At 51.8% G+C, this 24743-nt stretch overlaps 1 protein-coding gene across 1 annotated transcript in view; it reads left to right on the top strand.

The window, feature by feature from the left end:
* The window catches only part of PKD1 (polycystin 1, transient receptor potential channel interacting), a 98977-nt gene that overhangs the window by 64354 nt on the left and 9880 nt on the right, over positions 1-24743 (top strand). Inside the window, exons 17-38 of the mRNA XM_055806360.1 lie at positions 2182-2325; positions 3576-3855; positions 5368-5584; positions 6664-6814; positions 7791-7943; positions 10226-10370; positions 11222-11824; positions 12318-12474; positions 13834-14086; positions 14706-14901; positions 16000-16170; positions 16602-16745; positions 17090-17300; positions 17669-17795; positions 18692-18808; positions 19218-19267; positions 19443-19645; positions 20270-20375; positions 21069-21187; positions 22327-22529; positions 22876-23070; positions 23899-24038. Coding sequence (XP_055662335.1) covers positions 2182-2325; positions 3576-3855; positions 5368-5584; positions 6664-6814; positions 7791-7943; positions 10226-10370; positions 11222-11824; positions 12318-12474; positions 13834-14086; positions 14706-14901; positions 16000-16170; positions 16602-16745; positions 17090-17300; positions 17669-17795; positions 18692-18808; positions 19218-19267; positions 19443-19645; positions 20270-20375; positions 21069-21187; positions 22327-22529; positions 22876-23070; positions 23899-24038 — 4085 coding nt within the window. The remainder of the gene's footprint in view (positions 1-2181; positions 2326-3575; positions 3856-5367; positions 5585-6663; positions 6815-7790; positions 7944-10225; positions 10371-11221; positions 11825-12317; positions 12475-13833; positions 14087-14705; positions 14902-15999; positions 16171-16601; positions 16746-17089; positions 17301-17668; positions 17796-18691; positions 18809-19217; positions 19268-19442; positions 19646-20269; positions 20376-21068; positions 21188-22326; positions 22530-22875; positions 23071-23898; positions 24039-24743) is intronic.

Here is a 24743-nt window from a genome sequence, read left to right as displayed (position 1 = left end):
AGTGGCCAGCTATGGGTGACTTCCCAGGCTGTGTCCCCTAGCCCCATCCGAGAGCCAGTGCCAGTTCAGCTGGGGTGGTGGAAGCTAACACTACCCACCTGCCCCAGCCAGCATGGGAAAGCAGGGGAAGCAGATTTTAGGGCATCGCTGGGGCTCCCTAACCCATCTCATCCAGGTCATTGTCAGGAACCGACATAGGTATTTCTGTGACACATTCATCTTACGCTGCCTTGGGCAGCACTTTCTGCTTGTCCTGCCAAGTCCTTTTAGTTTCTTCCTTCCTTTAGACCTTGCATTCATCTGTTCATCCCTTTCTGTGCAGAGGCTGTGTTAGTGACCCAGCCCTGGATGGTACCGGGACTGAGGGTCTGTGGCAGCAGCACAGCAAAGGAGCCCATGATAGGTGGCTCTTCCAGCACCCTGTGCAGTACCAGACTCCTCACATGGCACAGCACCAGGCTCCTCCCCAGTTTTTGCCCAGAGAGAGCTTCCTAAGAGCTGGTACTTAATTTTACTGTCAATAGTTCCTCTCTTCTCTCCTTGTGAATTTTTTTAAGGGAGGATTTTTTTTAAGTGCATGTTGTTTATGTCAAATTAAGCTTAACGCTGAATGCATCTGCAGTCCGACAGCAGTTATGGTTTATGTCAGAAACATTCATCGTGGTGTGTTTGGCAATTAGAGATACAGTTAGTCTGAAAGTGGAAACTCTTACTGCCTGGGTCTTAAACCAAAGCTGGAGGATAAAAAGAAAAAAATTAAATTGATAGTCTTTCAAGGACATTCCGTACTATCTGGTTTCCATGCATGAGCACAAAACAATGATTCCAGTGTCGCAGGAAATTTGCAAATACTGTAGGAATGGATGAAGCTTCAAGGCACTTCAGCTTAGTCCTGTGGAATATTTATCCTCTTTTAAAAGTCTGCCATATTAAACAATGTCTTCATTACTGCCTTTCTTTGAATTCAGAGTATTCATTATGCCAGGGCAGAGGGCTCTGCTGAATGCTGGACAACCCCATTTCCTAGAGGATTAAAGGAATTTAGACAAAGTACTGGGGTCAGAGCTCAATAGCCGTTGTGTCTGAGCCATCAGTGCTCTCCTCTCTCCAAGTGCTTTGCCGAGGAGGTGTGGTAGACGTTTTGAGATGTGCAACTTAGATCTGAGCTAAAAGCCTGGAACACATGCAACTCTCTGGAAAAGGTCATTCTTCCAGGCTGAAGAGCAAAATGCATTTGATGCACAGTGGGAGTTGTGTTTTCTGGCTATTTTTATCTCTCAGAGACATAGGTAGTGCCAGAAATGATGATGGTTCTGCACAGGCAGTGGACTCTGAGAGCCCAAGGGTTGGGTCCTAAAACGTGACGTGATTCTAGTCCAAGCTCTGTAGGTCAGAGCAGGGCTGGGGGTGGACAGCAGGACCATGCTGGCTTTGCACAGGGCAGCGTATTCTCAGTAAACTCTGGCTTGCCCTAAGCCCTCTTGCTAGTCTGGACTGTAAACACTTCCCATTTAGCCTTCCGAGTCGAAGACAGGGACCCACAACCCCACAGTCCTCTGTCCACGGCAGATCTGTTGTGACCTTACCAGGTCAGGCATTCTGCAGCTGCAGAGGCAGGACCAAGAATTTGGCCTACAGGAAACAAAGGAGAGCTGCAGTTGTTTCCCAGGGCAGGTGTTCACCAGATGTTTGGTCTGTGCTGTAGTGGAGGGTTTCCTCCTCCCAGTTACACTGTCATCTTTTCCTAACTGTAACATGGATCCCACTTTTGTAGGGTTAACAGCTGTCCTGGGATGGCTGGTCCACCAAAGTGCTTCAGTTAGCATCATCTCTGCCCAGCAGCACAAGCAGGACTTGCTGAGAGTTCAGCACAGGGTACCAGAGGGACATTTTGAAAGTGATGTGTCATTAAAAAGTGTAAATAAAGTAAATCCAGAATTACCTAGATTGGCCCAGTTTGGCATTGGATAACTCTTGAAAATCAGTGACAGAACTGGCCAGTGTAAGGAAAGTGATGTAGCTTAGATGATGACCTGAAATCCTTTAGAAATCCTTTTCTGCTGTTCCCTTAGCACAGACTGGGCTGTGGCAGAGCAGAACCAGGTGCTGGGATGTCTGCTTAACTGTTAGATGTATGTATTTTTGTCTCAGATCTTCTGATGGAGTCTCTTGCTTTCCCAGGTATTCATCAAGAGGGGAGGAGTCCCTATCGTCTCCCTGGAGTGCGTTTCCTGCAAGGCTCAGTCTGTCTATGAAGTTAGCAAGAGCTCCTACGTCTACCTGGAGGGGACCTGCCAGAACTGTCACAACGACTCCAAGCTTGGGGTAAAGTCATTAGCTGGTCTTTGCTTCACCTTTGGTGGACTTCAGGGAGAAGCAGAGAGTCAAAGAGGACAGGGTGGAAAGAGCTGTGTGAGAAATAAAGTCTGGGACCTAAATTGCTGTGGAGACACAGAGGGGAAACAATCGCTGACTGTTAATGCAGTGGCAGGCTGGGTCTGGCTGAGGGGACGAAGAAGGCTGTTTGATGCTCGTCTCCTCATCACAGCCCCTGGAACTGGCTGCAGGACTGGCTTACAGAGTCAGAAGTTTAAAGCAGGCCCTGTACGGAGCTTGCTTTGTGTGACATGGGGCTTGTTCCGTGCCTCAGCAGCATGGAGGAGGCTTAGGAGGGCCTGTGAAGCAGGTTCCTCATGTCCTGTAACCACTGGACCCCCTGTTGAGATATCCAGAGCTTTTCTTTGCCCTGGGTTGTGCCTGTAGGCTACAGGACACATGGCCTGACGGTCCTCCATCAGTGTCTTGACCTACACAAGGGCAAGTCCTTGCTGGGTCATTTTCAAGCCAAGCTCATGAGTGACCAGCTGTTTCCACACAAAAGCCACTTTTTTCCTAGAAGAGGTCTGTACAGTGTTTTCTTCTCCCTGCAGGTTGGCATTTTGCCCATTATTGTGGTGGCTCAAGCAGAGGTTGTTCTGTCTCTTCTGATCCTCCAAGTCCCTCATGCCCTCCTCTAATGACAGATTCCACTCTGCAGCATCTCTGCAGCCTGTTGAATGAAGCAGGTCTCAGAAGTGGAAGTCTTGTTGTGAGAGCTAGTCTGTATTGCTCCCAGCAAGCCCAGCATGTACTTGTATGGCATTTTCTGGCTGGCTATCTCACTGTTCCTCTTGTTATCGCAATTGTACATTTGTGCTATTAACAGTAACCATCCAGGACACGTTCAGCTTGAAGCATATAAAACATGGTATCCCATGGAGACTCCACCAGTATTTAATTTATTTCCTGTGTTTTGTATTCTGTATTATGAAATATTCTGTCGGAGGGTGATGTAATCCCAGAGACTAAAGTAGATCTCACAGTGGAAATATTCCCACCAGACATTTTGGAAAGGTTCCAGTTCTTGTTGCTGTAGCACACAAGACTAAAGCTGAATTATCAACTGCAAATTTGGCAGATGCTCCCACTAGAAATCTGTTACTTTTTAGAAGAAACTCAATCTGAAAACATTTTAAGGACATAACTTCAGATTTAAACAAAACCTCTCCTGTCTTTTCCCCTCTTCCTCTCTATAGAGATGGGCAGCACACAGCTTTAAAAACAAGTCTCTCATCCTGGACAAAAAAACTACCTCCACTGGCGACACAGGCATGAACCTGGTCTTGAGGCAAGGGGCACTGAAGGATGGGGAGGGATATACTTTTACCCTTCACATCACAGACCTCACAACCGGGGAGGAAGGATTCGCCTCAATCGATCTGCTCCCCAACCAGCCACCTGTTGGAGGGTCCTGCCAGCTGTCTCCGGAAGGACCCCTCAGGGCACTGATGGCAAAGGTGCACTTTGAGTGTGCAGGTGAGAGCGAGCGGACAGCGGTGCTGGGCACTCTGCTCCTCGTGGGCAAAGGTTTTTCATGACCAGTGTGTTACCTGCTGCCCTTCTTCCCACAGGTGTTTTCTTTACTCTGAGCTCCTACCCCAGGTCACTGTTGCCCAGGGCTGAGTTCAGAAGTGGATCTTTCCATTTCTGATCCCCAAAGCCTTGACCATGAGGCTTTGTGTACCCGAATTATGGTGCTCTAAAACACATGGTAGCAGGCCTACCAATTTAACATCCTAATTCATGTAGCTGAATGGTGATATCCAGGCCAGGGCAGTACTTGTGGAAGGAACTGGCATTTCAGTGCAGGAAGAAGAAGAGAGGTGCCAAAACTGAGTCACACATGGGAAGAGTCAAAAGACAAAGCACTGGGGCCTTCTCTGCGATGTGGGCTGGGTGTTCCCGTCGGCATTTACCTTCTCAACCAGCTGCAGAGATGGCACAACACGTCTAGCTTTGGAAAAGTGGCCTGGCTGACATCCTGTAGTCTTGGGCCGAGGATTAAGTGCCTCTAAACCATATTTCCCCAAATTAGTGTTAGAGGTTAGTGCTGTCTGTGCACAAATGCTGAGAAGCCACACTGCAGAGATGATGAACTCATCTGATTCTGGGGAGGCTGGTCACCAAAGCACTTCTGGGGGAGAAGCATGAGTGTATTCAGCATCATATGGTTGTAACTTTGGCGTGTTTTGAGCCACTCAGAGTAATTAGGAAATTGCTGTCTCTTTGGAGTGGTGGGAATTTTAGCTGTTAGTAATTGTTTTTAAGCTGAAGTGAAACACGCAGGATACAGACTCACTGGTCACATGTCCAGTGCAGTGAGCCTGGGCAGAACCAGCACCTTTGGTGGTGCTCACTGGGAAATGCACAGTGAATTTCCCAACTGTCTGGCTCCCACAAGACTCCTCATAATTCTTGGGAGCTCCTATGAAACCTTTATGCAGGTTTTATCCTAGACTCAGTTATTCCTGAGATGTTGAACTGCTTGAGCACTGTGCTGAGCCTCTGTCTTACGTCAGCTTTGCAGGGCTTGTACAGAAGCTGCAGCCTTGGGTCAGTGCTGTTCCCAGCCCCAGTAGGGTTATTCCCATTTTTATTTTGCTCATGAAGTCTTCACAAATCCCTTTAAATGTTACGGGACCCAGACAACTAGGCAGAAACCCCTAAATATCAGAAAAATTCAGAGAGGGTCAGAGCTTTTCATTGGAGGTCCTGAGACATCCCTGCAGCCCAGTGGAGTCCTCAAGCTGTCCTCGCTCTGGGGACAACATGTCCCTCTGCCGGAGCAGGGTGACACCTTGCTGGGGACAGCAGTGAGGGCAGGTGCCATGCGGAAGGGCTGGGCAGGGTGGGACACGCTGGGGGAGGAACGGGGCACCGCCAGGCAGTGCCAGCTCTGACGGTCAGGCTGCGCTTTGGGACGGTGGCTGCAGCCCCCGCTCTGTGCCCTCGACCCCGTCAGACCCCCTGTCTGGGTTTGTTTTGCAGGCTGGCGAGACACAGAGGACGCGGAGGGCCCGCTGGTGTACATCCTGCTGGCGTCTCGCCACAGGGCTGGGCACTACCACGAGTTCTGCGTGTACAAGGGCAGCCGTGCAGAGCACAGTGCCTTCCTGCCCCCGGGCTTCCATGAGAGCGGCTTTATGGTGTCTGTGGCGGTCCTTGTTCAGGACCAGCTGGGAGCCACCGTGGTAGCCGTTAACAGGTAAGACCCACCGCTCACAGGCTGGGCTTACGCGGCAGCGCCAGTGTCTGGCCTGGGCTCCTGAGTCAGTCCTACGGCTTGACTGCTGAGTCCCTGTCCTGAAGGGCTCGGCAGATGCTGGGTGAAATGTTTTGCTCCTGGAAGAGACTGTTGGTGGGAAGGGGAGGGGAGGCTCAGCAGAAGTGCAATACAGAGAATCCAGTCCTTGTGGATCATCGCTCAAGGGGGAGACTTCCCCATAAGTTACTGCTTTCCTTACCGCTTACCTACCACCTCCTTAATTCCCTAGTGACACCTTGCTTTGAAGGCACAATGTCACTTTGGCGGAAGATCTCTTAGCTCTGTGCTCCATCACCTTCCGCTGCTGAGAGCCAGGGAGGTCTCATGGAGCCAAAGTGGAGAGCACATGCATTTGAATAGGGTGGAAGGACTGACTGCAGCTTGAGTCTCGGCAGGGCCGGTACTATGCCAGCCCAGTTACCCCTTCTGCAAATGCCTCTTGGTTTCCAGTGCGTTCCATGCAGGTGACAAGTGCCCACAGGTCTTTGGGCAGCATCCTGAGCTGGTCTCTGCTGCCTGGCAGAGCTGTAGGACTGCTCCTTCTCGAGGCTGATTTGGAGCTCCCCATGCTGTACATGTGCTCCTGGCCTCCCAGGCTGGAGCGCAGTCCTGCAGTGCCTGCAGAGGAGGATCTGTGTCCCAGCTGTTCCTCAGACCCCAGGGAACAGTGCCAAAAGCAGTGCAGCTTCTCCCAGACACTGACTCTGGTTTTAAGTGCTCTTTCTGCTCCATCACACTGAACCTGAATTTTCTTCTCTGGGTTCAATGCAATGTGTGCATCCTCCACCTACAGCTTCACAGAGCTGGACCAGTGAGGAACCAGGATGCAGGTCCATGATGTTCCTACATACAGCTTGTGCAAACTGGGCACCAGGGCAAGGTTCAGCAATGCTGTCTTTGTTGTTTAACCACCTGCTTCCCCCTTTCTCTTCCTTACCAGCGGAAAAGCAGATTCTGCCTCCTTCCCCCAGCCCTGTTTGATAGTTGCACTTAACCCAAATCCCTTTTTCCCTTGGCAGCTCCATGGAAATCGGCTTACCTGAGGGGTTCCCCAGCCTCTCCCACTGGCTGTACAATCAAACTGACACGGTGCTCCAGGGCTTAGTGAAACAAGGGGATCCTCAGCAGGTCATTGAGTACTCTCTGGCCCTCATCACCATCTTAAATGAGGTAAAGCAGCACCCGCTGCCCAAGAGGGCCTCCAGAAGGCCTTGCAATTGCCAGTAATGTTATTTGGCCAGTTTATGTACAGTGGTGTAGGGAAATGATTAATGCTACAGTTTCTCATGTATATCAGTGTATGTCCGTGCTGGGAGCTGGGCTGGACCTATTTTCATGCATCAAAAAGGTTAGCAAGCTCCCAACACACAATGACCAGGGAAGCAGAAGGGCTGCAAAATAAAACAAGGATCCTAGAGAAGGCACTGCCTTGGGTATCTCCCATGCCACCTGCTTTTTTGTCCTCATATTCAGATAGTTTTTCCTCTGTACTGCCAACCTTAAGTCTAAACATTGAATTTAGAAACCAGAATCTTAGCTCAGATTCCCCCAGCTCCTTCATGCTTCCCCTGAGCCAGCCATCACGCTCCAGCTCAGCAGGGCTGGAAACTCCTTGTAGCTGCTCCAGTGATGCTATGGGTGCTAAGGAGACCTTGTTCTGACTGCTGAGCTAGTGCAGCTAGAAGGATCTTCTGCCTGCATACAAGGTCTTTAATCCACAGTCCAGGAGCATCATCCTCCTGGCAGCATTCACTTTCACTTGTACCTAAAGTAGTGCTGAGCCCCTCCATGTGCATCTCTATAGGCAAGGCAGGGATTTTGGTCAGCTGCCCAATAAGAGCCTGCTGCATGCCTGGAAGCCAGGCAGAGGTGATCCCCCTGACCGCAGGCTCTTTGCTTAGCTGGATAAGGACTGCACACTGGTATACTACTGAGCTGTCAAGTGCAAGGCTGTTAAGATAATTGCTTAGAGAGCACAAGTGAAATTGAGAGAGTTCTACTGAAAAAACAGCTCATGAGATCACCCTCTGGGGAAGAGCACAGGCAGGGAGATACAGAGTGCAGGGAAGAGGTGACTTAGCACAGCTGATCATCCTCTGAAACAACCTGATACATTTCCTCACTTTGCTGCTTTTCTCCTTCCCAGTACGAGAGGTCCATGCTTCTGGAATCTGAGGCTGGAAATGAATTTGAACTCCGGACCTGGACTCGCAATAACATCACAGAAACCCTGAACTCGTTGAATGTGAACACAGTTGATGACATCCAGCAGATCTCAGCTGCCTTGGCGCAGTGCACGGTATGTTCCCCACTACCGCCTCCAGCCTCCCGCTCTTCCAGGTGCAGCTTAGATGCTCTTCAATTCTTGATGTGCTTCCCTGTCTCTCTGCCCCACACATGCCACACAGGGAGGACAGGTGTCGCTTGTTGACATCATTAGGGTTTCTGTGGTGATGTACTAAGTGTTGTGAGCTCTGCCCCTTGCCATGCCACCAATCTAGCAGACGTTGATAAGATGATGTATTCACGTGCTGGAAGGCAGCACCTCAGAACTGTGTGCTTTTTCTCGTACCAGCCCTGGTGTGGCAGCTTACTAGCAGCTGGTTCCTTCGCTTGCAGATGGAGTCTGTAGGAGATGCCACAACAGACTGGAGAAGCACTGGAATAAATTGTTGGGGGAGTCACAGAATCTCTGAGGACAGGCTGGACTCCTATCAGGAGTAACACAAGTAGAGCCGGACCTGCCTTGAGCCAAGGGACAGTGCCAAGGACTGATGTTCCTTCCAGCCCTGTTTCTACCATACAAGATTAGAAACACTGCTCTGCTCTGCTGCTGACTGGAAGTGCTGTGTTCCCCAGCCAGTGTGCAGTTTCAGCTCCCCGGTGCTGGGGCTGCTGCCTGGTGGATTTAGGAGTGGCTTTATGTGTTTTGTCAGATGGGCAGAGGGAAGAGAGCCCAGTTATATAATGTGCTTGGGGTTTGGTGGTCAGCCAGTCTGCTCTGGCATGCTCTTCCTCCCTGCCCTCCCAGATCTTTGCTTTCGGGACTGGAGTCTGGTACCCTGGCCTTGGCTGTGCATCACCTCCCCAGCCAGGTCAGCAACCTTGCTCAGCAGGAACAGGCTGTCATCAAAACGATGGACAGACTACTGCATCCCACCCACAGAGTCCTTATTCTGCTGCTGCTTTCTCTGCTTCACAGTCTGGAAACCTCAAAAATCACTTCTTTCTGTTCATCTTTGTTCAGGGATTTTGGGGTTCAGCACATGTCATTCTGATGCTGGGTTGGTTCGTTCCTGTGTCTCTGACGTGCTCTTGCCTTGCGACTTGATCTCGCTGTGGAAGCTTAGGTCTAGAAATAGAAATTTTTTTTCCACGGGAAAAGCTGACACTCCAGGATTAGTTTGTGCTCTGGTTTGGAATGAAAAGCTTAGAAAAACAGTAATCTAGAATTTCCCAAGCGGTTGAGACCAGCACAGAGTTCACACATTTCCTTTCCTGTAGAAGTGTCAATCAGTGCTGATACTTTCTTGATTTTACCTACAGAGAAGAGGAAAAATCAGAATGAATTTCTCCTGAAGGGGAAAAAAAATATCTTAGTCGTCTTAGTCAATTCTCCTTCCTAAGTAGTAGCAGCTCCCCTTGGGTGGTTCTTCCCCATAACCCTTTTTCTTCCTCAGCTTCTTGATACCTGACTGTGCCTTGTGGACTATAATTTGCACAGTATGTCCTTGCTTAGCTTACAAATAAAAGCAGAAGAGGGGGAATTCTAGACCTGAAGATGCTGTTTTGATTCTTCACCAAAACATATGGTGAATCACGTCTGAATCCTATGATGCTTAAAAGAAAAAAGATGAATAAAAGCTAGGAATGGGTTTGTGGTAACAGCTTCCATGTGTTGCCTCAGTCCCTCCCATCCAGCCCTTGAGAGTGCGGGGAGCTCCAGGCCATGGCTAGAACATTCTGTTTCTTGGATACATCTGGGAGCAGAGGGAGGGACATCCATCATGCCTGAGTGGCAGGATCCCTCCCACAGCTTTCAGGAGTATTTGGACACTGGAATGGATTCAGTTAGGGCTAAATCTTGCTTCCATTGAAGACAGCAGAGTGGATGGAGGAATCCTATCCAGCTCCTCCTGGTTGATTTCTGTAGGAATAGTGTGTAGCCCTGAAGGGGTCCTCATGAGATACAACAGCAGGAGAGATGCTTGGTCCTTACACGTGAATTCCAGGAAACATGAATATGCTGCCCTATGTTGCTCTTTCCAACCCTCATGCAACCTCCATCAGACTCCTGGCATGCCTGGCTGTACACTGGCAGATTGTAATGTGAGGGGAGGTGGATGGAAGAGTCTTGGAGATATCAACAGTTTCTTGGCATCTCTCAGTGTGAGCAGAGCAGCCACAGTCTCTGCAGTCACCTCATAGGGGCTGGAAGGAGCAGGGGTGACTTTCAGAGTGCAAATGGTGTTTGAACAAATGTTTGAACGAATTGTTGAGGGACTGAGCCAGCTGAACTTGCCCACAGCTGCTTTTGTCTTTCCCTGGGTGTGCTCCTTCAGACTGTGCTTCCCTTTGCAGGTGGTGAGCAAGGAACTGGTTTGCAAGTCATGCCTGACAAGGACCTTGAACAAGCTGGAGACCATGATGACCATTCTACAGGGAGAAACGACCCAGGGCACTGTGACACCAACTGGCATCGCTGACAACATCCTCAATATCACAGGTGAGTTTTGTTCTTGCAGGGACAGGTGACAGTTGACCAGATACTGCTGAGGGCACAGGTCTCCCTGTGCAAGGAGCTGGGCAGATGTCTGCTGAGAGCAGCTTTGTGGGCTTTCTCCTGTACCATTAGGAGTTTGGCCTTTTCAGGCTGTTAGGAGAATCACAGCTAACATTTGGAGTGTGGCACCCCAGTACTTTCTTCTGCTTGCACTTTTCTCAGGGTTGTCCTGGCTTTGGCAGCTGTCTCTGCAGACATTTAAATATGACAGTTGTCAATAAACTCACTAATCGTTCAGGGAAATCCCATTTTGTAAACAGTGAGTAACAGCTATGGCTTCCAGATGCTTGCCTTCCTGGTTGCAATCTGAAGGGTACCAAGCTTCACTGGGGCACCTGTGAACACTGGGTGGGAATTCCCACCTGGTTACCCTGGGAGGAAGCAGACACCTTGCTTGTACTCCTTGTTACGCGTTTCTGAGTGTTCTCCACTTCATAGTGCAAAAACATAGTAACATATGTTTGCTTTATCTATTCCTTCCCTGTTTCCCAATCTGCCATTCTAGTCACTATACAAGAGGAAAATAAAGCCTGTTGTGATCAAGTACTCACCACCAAACTTTGTAGATTAGCTGAGAGACTGCAGGAATTGCTGACAGCTCTATTTTTAGCTATGGGCTACTGAACACTTTGAGTGCAGAAGGTCACGTGCACAGTGTAGACTTACAGTGAGAAGACACTGAGGAAAGACTTGTCTGATTGTTTTGGGAAGGTATCAGATGTTATCTAGACTGTAGCAGTTATCTAGGCTATTTACCACTTCCTCTGTTTGCACCTTTATTTCTCTCCTGGCAGGTGACCTAATTCACCTTGTCAATACAGTTTCACAAGAGTCCAAGCCCCAGGAGCTGCTTGCTGATTCCCACAATTTGCTGCTAGCTCCCAAAGCCTACAACCTGTCTTCCAGCCTGATGCGCATCCTCATGAAGTCTCGGGTGCTGAATGAAGAGCCTCTTGAGCTGGTGGGAGGAGAAATTAAGGCCACAGGCAAGCGGTCTGATCCCTTTAACTTGCTTTGCTACGAAAACACACCAAACTGCCAGTTCTCCATCCCCCAGGCATTCAACACCACCCTTTCCAACCTGACGGATGTCATTCAAGTCATGTTCCAAGTGGACTCCAATCCTTTCCCTTTTGGTTACATCAGCAACTACACTGTGTCCACAAAGGTCGCCTCCATGGAGTTTCAGACACACAACGGGGTGCAGATCCCCATTGGGAGCCTGGACTCAGAGAAAGCCATCACTGTTATGGTGTCAAACAACACAGATGCTGACAATCTCTCTGCTGGCACTGAAGTCATCGAGGCAAGAACATCTGTGAACTTAATTGTGATTATGGAAAGCAACAACAGAGAAGCAGGGCTGCACTTCCAGCTCACTTACAGAGTCCTGAACGGTAGTGTGGACAGATCCAACTTTCTGTGCTCTTTGCTATTTCTTCCCCTGGGAGAGGAGGGCTGGGTGTTGCAGCAAAGGAGACCTCTGTCAAGAGGTAGCTGGTGTGGGAGGGGATGTCAGGTGTAGCCAGCAACCGCATGGTTGAGTTTCCATCTGTCGCAGGCATTATCCAGTTCCCAGTGTAATCCTTGCCTGTGGATTGTGGCATGGAGAAGCCTTTTGTTTTTCTCAGCCTTTCTGTTGAGCCACATCAACACCGGAGGGAGTTTATCCAGTCTGTGTCTTGGTCAGGTGTAGTGGTATCGTGAGTCTCTTCCTTAGGGGTCGTCTGAACTGCAGACTGAGAGGGTGCAATCTGGAAGAGCATCTCTCCTGGCTTTCTGCATTCCTGATACTCCTCCCTGAACATCCACTGCTGGTAACAGGCTTGTCATTGAGCTCTCCCTGTTTTTTAAAAGTACTTTTTGTTTTCCCTCCCCGTCCCCACACAGATCGCTACATCGCAAGCGAGCCTGAGCCATTCATTATGGCTTATCTCCATCACGAACCAGAGCCCAACGAGCACAACTGTAGTGCCTCTAAGAAAATCGGCCTGGATGCCCTGGCTGGAAGGGACCACAAGCTCTATACCTTCTTCACTTCACCCAGGTAAGAGAAGCCTCCCGTGTAGTACCTGTCACCCACATAGGCCTGTCCCGTGGATGTATGTGAGGGATGCTCAGGGCCTTGCCATGGTTCATACCAGGCTACTTTGCAGGGCTGGTGCTGCTGTAGCTATTCACAGTGCTCCTCTGTCCTCGGAGGAGGCAGCTCTCCCGGGCAGGGTGCTGCAAGCTGCCATTCCTGCACCCCTGTATTGGCACCTCTTCAACCCTGGCATTCCCTCCTTCCCAGATATCTGCCGCTGGTGCAGAAGGAGCTCAGTGCTCTGTGATTTGCCTTTCTGATCCAGGTGAGGGAGGGTTCCCCTTTTTAGAGCTGTAAATCCTGTTCCCTGTGAGTATCACAAGCCCTGATGATGAATCTCCCCACACTGCCCTTTTCTCTGCTCACTTGCCTGATACTTAGTGTAGTCTGATTGCTGCTTGTCCAAGCTTTCATCCTCCGTGCACTGCTGATCCCAGAGCTGCCCATCTTTACCGGGACTCTTTCTCCGAGGGACTCCCACTGACCTTTGCACATTCAGGGCTTGCTTCGTGCAGCTCATGAAACCATTTCCCAGAGCAAAGCACCACGCATTAGCCTAGTTCCTGATCTGCAGTGCAACCTGCATGAAAGCACCTCTGTCCTCAGAGCTCATCTTCCCAATGTGTGACAGGAGGAGAACACACTTTCCCTCCTGGGCTCCCGTATACCCTGCTTGCCTGCTGCGTGGCTCATTAAGCACTGCTGTTGTGTTGTTGGGTTTTGCAGCAAAGCTCTGTTCCTTTTATCAGAGCAGTCAATCTTGTGACTTCAGTTGCTGCCTTGCTGCCTTGCCTGGGAGCTTGTGTGTCCGTGCCTCGTGTTATTTATGAGCCATTCTGAGGCATTATCTGAGAAGAAAAGATAGGCAGCTTGGGAATAGGTGGGGCAAAAGTGGAGCCACTGTTGTGTAAGTTGATACAGCTTCCATGGCTTTTGATAACAGAATTTTCGAAGAGGGATTAATCGTCCTGATAAGCATATCTGCTCCCAGCCAAGAATCATAGAGTAGCTATGTAAGTGTTGTGTGGGTCAGTGGGACACAGGGAAGGGCAGGTGGGAGAGCTGTGCAAGGCTGCCAGCGCAGCAAAGGGGATGTGCAACATAGTGCTCCATGTGCTGAAAGATAAAGCAGAATTGAAGTGGCCTGTAGAACCCCAGAATGTAAATTACAGCACATTCACTGGGCTTTTCCTCCTCGTTGTGGGCTTACTTGTCTCTGCAGCAGGGTGCTTTCTGTGGGCACACATCCACCAGAACAGGATTAGCGCCCCTTCAGCAGGCGAGTTAATAATGACTCCTTGCTGTCTTTCCTTTCTCCAGAACGGATGACACCATCCAGAAATACTACTTCAACATCACGAACCATTTCAGCTGGTCCCCAGTGGAGGTGACTCTGGGGCTGTACACCTCCCTCTGCCAGTACTTCAGTGAGCAGGAGAAACGGTGGAAGACAGAAGGGATCATCCCACTGGAAGAGACCAGGCCAGACCAGGCTGTGTGCTTAACCCAGCACCTCACTGCCTTTGGAGCCAGTCTATTTGTCCCCCCAAACTCTGTCCAGTTCATCTTTCCTGTGAGTAAAACAAAGCAAAGCACTGTCACACAGAGCTGTGCAGTGTTACCACACACTGAACGGATTGTAGTCACCTAGAGGAAAGCCTTGGGCTCCCATTGACTTCACATTCAAGCTGGGTCGTGGTTGACTCGTGCCCAGCTGGCACAAGTACCTGAGAGTCTTTAGGAGCTCTGTCCTCTGATGGTGAATCCTGGCTGCTGCTGCTAAAAAGAGACCTTTGCAGATGGCTTTGGTCTCTACCTGGACACCTCGCAGTGTGTTCACCTCCTAGTGCGATGCCAAACACTCCTCCCAGCTGTCACCCAGCACTGTTTTCTCCCAGGGAGCTTGCACCCGGCAGCTGCTCCCTGCCTCCCAGGGGTGTTCAGGCTCTTCCTAGCTCGCTCTGTGTGACGTAAGTGGGAGCAGAGAGCTCTCGGCAGCTGCTACAGCAGCTTTGGCCAGCTGCTGCAGTATGCTGCACATGGCCTGTGCGGGGAGAGGTCTCTCTTTGCAGGTGGTGTCATGTTGGTGAACGATGGTAATAGCCAGGAAGGAGGCAGCGTGACTCCTGGGGAATGGAGGGGGGTCCTCCTGGGGAAGGAGAGTGCCTTTCAAGATACATCTTTTCTTCTAGGCTCCAGGTCCAGGTCTCAACTACATCGTTCTGCTGACATGTGCCGTCTGCTTTGTGACCTACTCGGTGGCTGCACTGATAGTGCACAAGTTGGACATGATTGACATTAACCGAGTAGGGGTGATACCCTTCTGTGGGAAGAACGGGCTGTACAAATACGAGATCCTGGTGAAAACTGGCTGGGGCAGAGGATCAGGTTAGTCCCCAGTCTATTCCTGTGCTTGATTCCTAGTGTGACATCTGTGTGGTTCCCCTGAGATCTCACCTCAGCACATCATGCACCAAATGTTCCCCTGCAGGGCCCAGAGTTGGTGTTTGAAGCAGCACTGAGCAGGCAGTCGGTTCAGGGCTTCCCACAGCATTCACAGTTGTTATTGTGTGATGATGGGGCAGGTCAACAGCTGTGGAGAAGAGCGTACTGCCCCACTCCTTGCTGTTGGGGTGGGACAAGCAACTCCTGCTGGAAGGAACCACCCAGTACAGCAGTACGCCCAGCCTGCTTTCCCTGGCTGGGCTGTGGTTGCAGGAGCAGCCCAGAGGCAGTGATTGTTCCTCACTTCTGACCCTCTCCTGCAGAAGCATCCAGGCCTTGTGGGCCCTTTAGGTGGACCATTTTGCTGTCCTCCAGCATCCGTCACTTGTTCTGCCACCTGAATCTTTCCCAGCGGCATGAAGGCAGAAAGCTTGGCTTTCTGATCCACGGCTGGGTTTGTAGCTAGAACTGCCAGAAACATCACCCTGGACTTGGAAATCCAGGCAGCTGGGATGTGGAAGCTCTAAGCAAGAACAGATTTGGAGTGCCACCATGTCACCGCCAGAAACATGCTGCCATTGATCTTAGTGTAACCACTGGCAGCAGCTTTCTCCTGAAGCTCTCCCCCAGGACCATCCAGGTTGAGCAGGTAGACCAAGGAGCATCTGGCAAATGGTACCGGAGAGAAGTCAAAGAAAACAAGTCTTTCAGCTACTTGGTGGAAAAAACATCCAGAATAAACATCTCCTCCCATTAGGGTGTTAGCAAGGCAAGGAATGTCAGAATAAGTCCCCTCCAGAGAGGAAAACCTTGAGCATGCCAAAGTCCATGCACCAAGCCAAACTGAGCAGCTGCCCTCCAGGCTGTAACACAATCCCTGGGTGTGAGATGGCTCTTGAGCACATTCCTTCCTCCCCAGCCTCCAGGTGGCCCTTCTGAAGGGTCATTGCATCTGGTACCAGGTCACTGACAGGAAGGCAGGGCTGCGAAACAGCTCCACCTTGGGTGGACTTCCCTAACTGAACCCATCAACTCTGGCAGGTACCACGGCCCATGTGGGGATCGCCCTGTACGGTGTAGACAGTAAAAGTGGTCACAGACACCTGGATGGAGAAAACGCCTTCCACCGCAACAGCCTCGATGTGTTTCAGATCGCAACAGAACGAAGTCTGGGGAGCATCTGGCGCATCCGCATTTGGCACGACAATAAAGGTGAGATGTGAGGGGGCACATGGGGCTGAGACAGCCATCACAGGTCACAACCGGGCTCTGGGCCAGGAGTCTGGACTAAGCCTGATGGGAGACCGTGGTGACCCACTGGCTTGGGGGAAGATTACTGGGGAGGGGGACGTGGAGTCTCCATCACAGGGAAGTGTGAAAACTGGTCAGCTGTCATCCCATACACATACGGTGCAACGTGCTGTGCACTGTGGCAGCGTCTGTAAATGTCTGTACAGCCCAGGAGGTGACCTGGCTGTGCCAAGCGTTTTGCTTGGGTACCTGCGTTTCCTATCGATGAAGGTAGTGTCATGGGGTAACTTCTGCTGTCACACTGACGGGCGCTTGTGCTGCCCTCTCACCTTTGCAGCTTCACGCAGGGAATGTCTGACATGAAACACATTTCTTCATCTCTTAACTTTTAGGACTCAGCCCCTCTTGGTACCTGCAGCACGTCATAGTCCGGGACCTGCAGAGCAGCAAGAGCTACTTCTTCCTGGTGAATGACTGGCTGTCGGTGGAGAGTGAAGAGAACGATGGCATGGTGGAGAAGGAGGTTTATGCTGCCAGTGAGTGCTCAGCCCCTGGGGTGTGGGGCTGGGATGGCTGAGCAGCGTGGCAGTTCTTACCGTGTTGGGGAAGGGCCCTCGCAGCAAGAGACTGCAGAGAGCCCATAGAGCCTGCACACTGGCTCCTCCACGCTGCACTGATGTCTTGCACAGCCAGGTGCTCTGCTGGGTCCTTTGTGCCAGAGGACAAGGCGTAGCAGGGACCCAGCTGTGCAGGAGGGGCCATATAGATGCAGCATGGATAGTTCCTTCAACATCAGTCTGCAAGGAGGACCGCGGCAGGCCCAGCCGGGTCCCCTCTGCGGTGCAGCTGGCCCTGAGAGCCTCTCTCTTTTTGTGCTCAGGTGAGACAGAGCTGAGGAGCTTCTCCCGGATCTTCATAGCAGAGCTGCAGCGAGGTTTCTTTGAGAAGCATGTCTGGCTCTCCATGTGGGACCGCCCGCCCCGCAGCCGCTTCACCCGTGTCCAGAGAGCCACCTGCTGCTCCCTCCTCATCTTCCTCTTCCTCTGTGCCAATGCTGTGTGGTACGGCGTGGTGGGGAACGTACACCTCAGGTGCGCTGTGTCCCTTGGTGCTCTGGCCACTCCCTTACCTCTTCAGGGTCCCTCCTGCACTTCCCATTACGTAGGGCAGGACAGACCTTATGTCTGCTGGGAACAGGCGACTTGCTTGTGGCCCTGAGTCTGCCCTTCCCCTTCCAAAGAATGTGGGACCAGGAGATGGATGGTGGACAACCAAAGACAATCAGCAGTTTTCCCCCTTACCTGGTTTTGCCGTGTCATCTGTTAGTGTAGCCCATGCCCATTTCTTTCTGTACACATCTGAAAAACCCAGCTGTGCAGTTTTGTCTCACTGCTTGCTTAGCTGGCAGCCCTGAGTGCTCTGCTAACACCAGTGTCTGATCTCTCTTAATTCTTTCCAGCAATGGGGCAGTTTCTAACCTGATCCCTGTTAACGTGGACACAGTGGCTGTTGGTCTGGTGTCCAGCGTGGTGGTCTACCCTCTCTACCTGGTCATTTTATTTCTCTTCCGGATGGCTCGTGGCAAGGTAACGAGAAGTAGTTGCAGGCTGCCCAGGTGGCTGTAATGCCACCGAGTTTGCTTTTCTGAGGCTAGATTCTGCCCTTTGTGGTACATCACTTTTCCAGGTAGTCTCTGCATTTTTCCAGTTGTGCCTCTGTGCTGCCCTGCACCATGGCCAGACCCTTGGCAAGCCTCTGCCTTCCCTCTTGAGCTGGGAGCAATCCCTGACCTTAGGGACAGATCACTGCCTGGACTCCAACAGTGCCCAGACAGAGACCAAAAGGGCAGATTTTAAAAGCTGCCTAGGCACTTACTCTCTCTTGGTTTCAGTATGTGATAGGTACCCAAATGCAGTGTAAAGGTATGACTCTTTGCTGTATTGGCGGGAGTTTGAGAGATGCTCAGTAGAGCATTTCTAATGAAATGTCTACCCTGGGTACAAATTCAGCTGTCTGAGCAGAGCTGTGGTTAGGCAGCTGTGAAGGGATTAGCTGGGGATTTAATGACTAGTTAGGCACAATTAGCAGCCCCATTAAATACTGCAGCCGGCTGCTCAGTGACTGATGAGCAGCAAATGTCCCTGATATTTCTTGTTCCTGTAAGCACCTCTTGCTTTGCAGGAGGTTGCAAACTCATGTGGCTTCCTGAGGACTTGTACCTGAGCAGCCTAGATGGCACTGGGCTGCGGTACCTGTGGGCACAAGTGCCGAAGGTGCCTGTGGGGCAGTGGAGGACGTGCATGTGCCTGTTCTCAGCTCCCCTGGGTGGGCCGGGGGTCCCCCAGCCCTGCCTGTGCAAGTGTGGAGCTCCCCAGCAGAGTAGCGAGCTGATGAGATCTGCTGAGCAGCAGGGCTCCGAACCACTGTGACATTGTCACCTCCACCCCTCCCTTTTCTGCTCAAGCCTTCCTGTCTCCTGCAGGTCTCCATCAACCACACCCTGACTCACTCAGACCAGCAGTCCTTGGAGATCGACAACTACCTGGACTCCTCAATCCTTGACAGCTCCTTCCCCACCTTCCCTGGGCTCCAGGCAGAGGTAACCTGCTTTTCACCCAAAAGCTGGGCAGGCTGTGTGCGCCCCTGTACGGACCCAGTGTCCATCCACAGCTGTCGGTGCAAGAGCTGATGCACTCGAGTGCTTCTGGCAGATACTGGTGATGGGGGAGAGCCTCAGCCCTTCGTCTCTCACCTGCATCTCTGCCCAGGGCAGTCCTGGGTACCGAGCACAAGCTGTCTCCAGCGACTGCTCTGTGTCTGTGAGCATGGGGATTCCCAGCGTGCCTGGGCGCTACCTCTGGAGGAGAGCAGGCTCCCGGAGGCGTGGACCCAGGGCTAGCAGCAGCTCAGGCTCCAGGTTCCCAGTGATTGCTGATGTTAATAACCTGTTGTTTTAACCAGCCACAAAACAGTGTCATGTGCCTGAAATGCTTCTGCTTCCTCCACAGGCCTTCTCTGAGCAAACCAAAACAGATCTCTTCTTGGAGGACTCCAAAAGGTAAGTAGGTTTCTGAGGATGGAGCGAGTAGTTTAGTGTAGTTCACTGCTCTGGTAGACTGGGGTTGTGCTGTTGCCCTTCTAGACAGTTCCCTACACACTAGCACAATTGCTTTTCTCATGCTTCCCATTTGCCCTGCATACCTAATTGCACCCATTCCTCTCTTTTCCTGCAGCCTCGTGCGGTGGCCCTCTAGCGAGGCCCTGCTCAGCTGGCCAGACCTCCTCAGCGACCCCTCCATCATGGGCAACACCATCCAGAAGCTGAAGAGGGGCCGGGCCAGCCGCCACCTTGGACTCGAGGCCCCATTGGCAACTGAGGAGGACAGCTTGTCGCTTGGTGTTCACCAGGGACAACCTCGATATTTCTCTGCCTCAGGTGGGTGTGTGAGTAGCAATGGCTCAGTTGCTGTGCCAGGGTTTGAATGCCCCAGGGAAGTGCAGAAGGAGCAGTCTGGTCCCTACGAGCCCTGGCTTAACCCTGGAGAAGACAGAATAGCCAAACCTGCCACCATCACCACTGGCTTCAAATTGAAAGGCAGAGGAGGAGGGTTGTATTTTCTTAATGGGAAATCCAGTCTGGCAAAGCAGAAAGCCCGCTGTAGATCAGTCTGAAGTGAGTGGTCACCACTCCGTCAGCAGACTGGGAGCAAGGAGAGATGCGTTCCCATGGGATCTGAACGTTACAAAGCAACCAATGCTTCTTCACTGGTTATGAAGCCACAGTGTGTCTCTGAACCTCTGTAAATGGCTGGAGAAGGAGAAGAGCTTGGCCTCCTGTACCAGTAGTTTCATTTCAGGCTCTGCAGCCAAGCTGGGGATAGACAGGAGCTAGAAGACAGGGATGAGAGGAGGGCTGTCCCATGAAGAAGGACCTCACCCTGGCCCTCCTTCTCCCCAGTTCCATCAATGTGGCTGAGCCGGAGCAGTACAGACCCATCCCCTGGTGCAGCGCTGGGTGCTGTGCTCCTGCCAAAGCTGTTTGCACACTCTCTTTCCCCAGATGAGGATCTGATCCGGCAGATCCTGGCAGATGGAGCTAGTGGCATCTCCCACTCCCAGGACCTAGGGCCGTACATGAGGGCTGAAACAGATCTGATCTCAGGCCTGTAAGTATTCGGGGAGTGGAGTCCCGCCCTGAGCCAATGCTCCTGTCCCTTGCCCTTCCACTCAGCTTCGCAGTGGCCAGTATTGCACAGCCAGTTCTGCACGCAGCCACAGTGAGCTGTGCTGGGTGTTGAGACACTGCAAATGCCTTGTCGTTACTCATTATGTTCTTGCTGGCCATGATTCCTCCAGCCCCCACAGCCAGAACTCCAGGAGAGGGCATGGCTACCCTTCCAGGAGCCACCTGGAGTATCCCCTTAAAGCCCCAGCTGAAGATGTGTCTTCAGAGCTTTGCAGGCTGCTGACAAAGTGCCAGGACATGGGTTCACTTCATGGCACTGACAGGAGGGAGAAGGGGGGGGTTGAATCTCTGTTGTGTTATTGTGCCCAGAGCTCCCTGCTTTGGGACCCTGACCACCGCCCAGCCGGGCTGGCAGCCCACCACTGGGTAGCCAGTGCAAAGTGGCAGATCAAGGGAGGGGACAGACTTTCAGCCCTTCCCTATGAGATGCCCGAGCAGAGCGTCTGTGTGCCTTGGCGGGCTGGGCCCGCTGCTGTAGAAGGAAGAGCTTGTAACTGGCCTGGGCGCGCTGCTCGGGTGTCAGCACTGGAGCTCAGCCCACCTGGGTGCCATCCTGCTTACCGCAGAGCCAGCAGTGGCACGGCTCAGCAGTGGCATCCCTTGGCCTTGGCAGGTCCAGCATGTTCGGGGAGAAGGTGGAGACTGTCATGATGCAGAAGCTGAACGACAAAGGCCAGGGCATGGCAGCTCCTCCCAGGGAAGTGAACAGATCGGCCAAGTCGACGTGGACAGGTACCAGCGCTGCAGGGCTGTGCCAGCATCGGGCAGGGAGGTGGGGGTGCGTGGGAAGAGCATACAGCAGCACTTGGGAGGGGCAGGCAGGTAGATGGAGAAGGAGCTTTAGGAAAGGCTGCTCCGCCGCTTGGGACATATTTGCTCTTTCCTGCCGGCTTCTCTTGGAGCCTGAATCTCAGTAAGCCCTGGGCCACCAGTTGTTCTGTGACAGTGGTGTGTGTGACTGTGCACCCTGGGAAAGCTCTGCTCACTGCTTCCCCAGTTCCTGTGCTCTCTGCACCCCTCTGCGGCCGCCAGTCCCTTCATCCATCCAGCATGAGAGCGCAAGAGTCTCTGGTAAATAACCAGAGGGGGAAGGCAGGCAAATACCAGGGAAAGTTCAAATGGACAAACAAAGCAAAGAAGAGAAGAGATGCTTCCTACTGGGTCATGCAACATGACAGCTGGCCAGCTGGGCTGGCACAAGGCAGGGAGCAAGCTGTCAGGCCTGCAAGGTCTGGGTGGTCAGAAGTGCCTGGGTGCCCGGTGGAGATGGTCAGCATCAGTTCTCTTACCATGAGCTCTTGGCTTCCTAAGGCGTAGCCTCCCTGGGCCAGGCTGCAGCATGGAGAATTGGACGCAGCAGCAGTACTCTTGGGTCTGTTGAAGTCCATCACTTCATCTTGATTGATGAATGGTTGTATTATCTTCATCCAGACATTGATTTGCATGGGTGGGTGAAGGAAGCTGTGCTGAGAGAGCCCCAGGGCAGGGTGGCTTGGCAGTCTGAAGGCAGCCAGAGCAACAAATCTGCGTGGTTTTCATGGGTTTGACAGCAGCTCCTCCAGCCAGGCTGGGCATACCCAATGTCCTGGAGCTCTGAAAGAAAGTAGGGAACCCATCCCACTACCCACACCAGGATCCCATCTCTTCAGGCCCACCCTGTTGTCTGCAGATGGGAGGCTGCTCTTCTGAGGCTGGATGTGTTGCAGTGTGCTGTCTGCATTGCTACTTAGTGGGAAATGTTTGGGATAACTCACCTCCAAACTCACCTAGGACTGGTGGTGAGCTCTCTGCTGGGATGAGTGGTGTGCTCAGCCCTTCCTGTACCTGTTGGGACCCTTAATGCTTATGCTTGTTTTCCCTCCTCCTTCCAGTTGCAGATCAAACATTCAGAAAGCGCCTGCTGCCACCCTGGTGCTCCTACCTGGCTCATGGTATCAGTCTCCTCCTCTTTGCCACCTCCACGGGGGTCTCTGTGTGGATCGGGGTGGGCTTTTCCTCCAGCGTAGCCCTCATGTGGCTCATCTCAGGGATATTCAGCTTTCTGGCATCCTTCTTGGTCTGGGAGCCCCTGAAGGTAAGAGTAACATGAGTTCACAAGCACATATCTGTACATGTGTATATATTAGCTGTAATTAACATCTTGTCCAGACACTAATCAAGTCATACTGAATGCTGCATGGATTGAATACTCCCTCCCGTTGCTGTATCCCTGCAGGAGGGGAAGGGTGTGCACACCAGCAGCAGCAGGAGAAGCAGAGCTGGTGGCAGTTTGTTTTAAAGGTTGCCTAGCTGCTCCAAGAGAGTGCTCAGCAGCTGAGCCGTGCTCGCTGTCTGTGCTGAAATGCCCGTGGGAGCTGCTGGCCACGGCGGTTCTGGTGGCACAGCTCTCTGCAGGCTCGTGACACTGCTTCTCTCCCCAGGTTCTGCTGGAAGCCCTCTATTTCTCACTGGTTGCCAAGCGCTTGCACCCAGAGGAAGATGATACCTTGGTGGAGCATCCATTTGTTGAGCATGTTTCCGAGAAGATCAGCAAAGTCCGACCACCACAGGGGTTTGCCCTTTTCCAGGCCAAGGAGGAGGCCAGGAAGGTCAAACTGCTACACAGGATGCTGAAGGTAAGACATCTCCTGATGCCTGTGGTGCCTAGGGCAGAGGCAGAGTGCTAGCTGTGGAAGCTGAGATACATCCTTGTGTGGGTTCTCCCAGTCCAGCTGTGGTCGATCTCCTGAGCTAGTAGATGCATGTCTCCCATTTCTGCCTCAGTTTCCCCATCTGTAAAAGACTGGCAGTGACATTCATCTTCTCTGTGAAACTCTTGAGATCTGAGGTAACTGGAAGGCACAACCATAAGGGGGTTGATTTGGAGTGGCTGGTGTGTTTGACTCCTTAACTCGGGTGTTTGAGGTTAGAGCAAGGTTTGCAGTGTGGAGTAGACACAACTTGCACAAAAAAAATCACTGGTGGAGTCTTGCGAAACACAGAACTCCCTGTGTAGGAGCAGAAGTTTCAATCTCTCTGTAGCTCATTCAAGACTAATCCTCCACACTTGTGCTGGGAATACACAGCTGCTTTAACAGAGTCAAGTTATTTTTAACTGAGCGATTTCCCTTTAAAGGATGGAAACCCCCGTAACTATCCTATAAGCTGAGCTGCCAGCATATAGGAGCTCGTGCAGGGAGGTTGTGCGATGTGTATCAACTGAAATGTGGTGCCGGGCTGGCTGCTTTCAACAAAGAGTATTGTTACGAGCCTGTGGTCTGGGTTTCATTTTAAGCTGCTTCCCATATGGAAAAAGAAAGAACAGCATGCTGCGGGTCCTGATCCTGCTGCATGGCAGGCAGCAGGCAGTGGAAAGCACCGGTTTGCTGCAGGATTGGGAACCAGCCTGTGTTGGGTGCAAACCACCCCGTGCTTGGGTGCAATCCCTTTCCACTCTCTGCCAGAATTTCCTCATCTACATGATGTTCTTGCTGGTGATCCTGCTCACCAACTACGGAGACGCCTCCCGCAACAGCAGGGCCTACCTTCTGCAGAGCTCCATCAAGCAGCAGTTGGGCAGCAACGAATTCCTCCTCATCAAGAGGTAAGTGTGAGGGGTTGGGGAGGAACAGGGTGTTGCTTTATACCAGAGAAGCTGTGCAGGGCTGCAGCGAGGAGTCGGGGAGCAGGCTGGGATTGGCTGCTGGGCTCAGGCTCCACAGTCGCTCCTTTAAGAGGTTCTGGACTCTATGGGGAGCACTGGTGCCTCCATGGAGCTGGGCACTCACACGAGCATGGCAGAGCAGTGAGCAGGTCTGGTTTTGTCCCTGTGATTCCGCTTCTCTCCTGGAGAACAGAGGGACCTGTTAGGGGTTGAGAGCTTTAATTTCTTTGACTTTCGAGTATTTCCTCAGTGGGGAAGGGACTGTGTGAATTATAGATGTTCATCTTTCTGTATCTGGTGAAAAGGACACAAGTTTGCTCTGGCTCCAAAATTTACAACTATAGGGTTTAGCCACAAAACAACATCACGAGAACCAAAAATAACATCTCATATAAATACAGAGTCCTTCCCTTCCTTGCTCTGCACATACAGTTTAACTAGATTAAATTTTCCCAGCTGAGTTTCCACACTGCTGCAAGCTCCACCAGTCCAGACTGACACTGGAACAGCTGCTGGGGATTAACAGCATCTTTGTACCCATCTCACCACAGACCCCTGGATTCTTCTGTGCAAACAGACATGGCTTGTCCGTGTCATGCAAAGTCACAGAAACTTTCATTCACCGCTGTATGAGTCAGGACTGAG

This window comes from Falco peregrinus, chromosome 5 (genome assembly GCF_023634155.1).
Source record: "Falco peregrinus isolate bFalPer1 chromosome 5, bFalPer1.pri, whole genome shotgun sequence".
NCBI lineage: Eukaryota > Metazoa > Chordata > Aves > Falconiformes > Falconidae > Falco > Falco peregrinus.
This window is presented reverse-complemented; position numbering and strand designations above follow the sequence as displayed.